The sequence below is a fragment of the Gastrolobium bilobum genome, unplaced genomic scaffold (genome assembly GCF_033153095.1).
Source record: "Gastrolobium bilobum isolate Gb01-03AN ecotype WA unplaced genomic scaffold, APGP_CSIRO_Gbil_v1 utg82032, whole genome shotgun sequence".
Taxonomy (NCBI): Eukaryota; Viridiplantae; Streptophyta; class Magnoliopsida; order Fabales; family Fabaceae; genus Gastrolobium; species Gastrolobium bilobum.
Window position 1 is genome coordinate 18,021 of NW_026896944.1, and position 1,236 is coordinate 19,256.

General features: G+C 42.3%; 1 protein-coding gene across 1 annotated transcript; it reads right to left on the minus strand.

Moving 5' to 3' along the window:
- Positions 1-265: 265 nt before the first annotated feature.
- On the minus strand, positions 266-655 carry LOC133302928 (uncharacterized). The gene has a single exon (XM_061502757.1). The coding sequence runs from the start codon at positions 653-655 to the stop codon at positions 266-268; it is 390 nt and encodes a 129-aa protein (XP_061358741.1).
- Between the last annotated feature and the right edge of the window lie 581 nt (positions 656-1,236).

The window sequence follows — 1,236 nt, forward strand, 5'->3', positions numbered from 1 at the left end:
ATGAGTACCCATATAATTCTAAGTAGTGTTATGCTTTCTATGTATTATAATTAAGTTATTCCTATACTCATAACTAGAATTTCACACACATAAAATAGGTACTTACCTTCCTGATAATACCAACAATTCCCTAATTTAATTTAACTCCATTCTAAAGCAAACCTTTATATAATCCGAAGACAAGTACTCTACCCCATTCCTAATTGCCATTTAAATAGGTTCCTAATTAGACGGGATGTTACACTTATTATATTCACCACACCTTTTAAAAAGATTTTGTCCTCAAAATCGGACCATACCTGATATCAAAATCAGGATAACGCCGGAGAATATCATCCTTCCGCTCCCTTGTGGCATCCTCAGGTGTCAATCCCTCCAGTTGAATCTTGATCATGGGAATAATTGTATTTCGAAGCTGTTTCTCATCTCGAGCAAGAACTTTAGAAGGTCCAACAACGAACTTCAAATCCTTCTTAACCTCTATGTCATCAGGCTGTACAATGTGTGAATCATTAGATATATATCTGCAGAGCTGACTCACATGGAAGACGTCATGTAGATTCGCTAAGTTGGGAGGTAAAGCAAGTTGATACGCCACCGGTCCAACCCTCTTGATTATCTGGTAGGGCTCAATGAACCGTGGACTCAACTTCATCACTCTCAAGGCACATCCAACACCTGTAGTGGGTGATAATCGAATGAATACATGATCCCCTTCAGAGAACTCAAGGGGTCTGTGCTTGGCACTATAGTAACTCTTCGATGGCTTTGGGCTTTCTTCAGCCTATCTTTGATCATCTCAATCTGCTCTGTGGTCTCTTAGACCAAGTCTGGCCCCATTAACTGTCTCTCTCCAACCTCCGTCCAACAAGTAGGTGCTCTGCACCTAGGGCTGTACAAGGCCTCATAAGGAGTCATGCCCAAACTGGCATGATAACTGTTGTTGTAGGATAACTCAACCAGTGGCAGGTACTTGTCCCAAGCATTACCCTGCTCTAACACACATGCTCTCAACATGTCCTCTAGTGTCTGAATGGTTCTCTCTGTCTGACCATCTGTATGCGGGTGATATGCAGTACTCAATCTCAATTGAGTACCAAAGGCCTCATGCAACGCTTCCCAGAAGCGTGAAGTAAACCTCGGATGCCGATCACTGACTGTGCTTTCGAGAATGCCATGAAGCTTAACAATCTCTCTGACGTATAGTTTGGCTAGCTGCTTTGTGGAGAAAGTCGT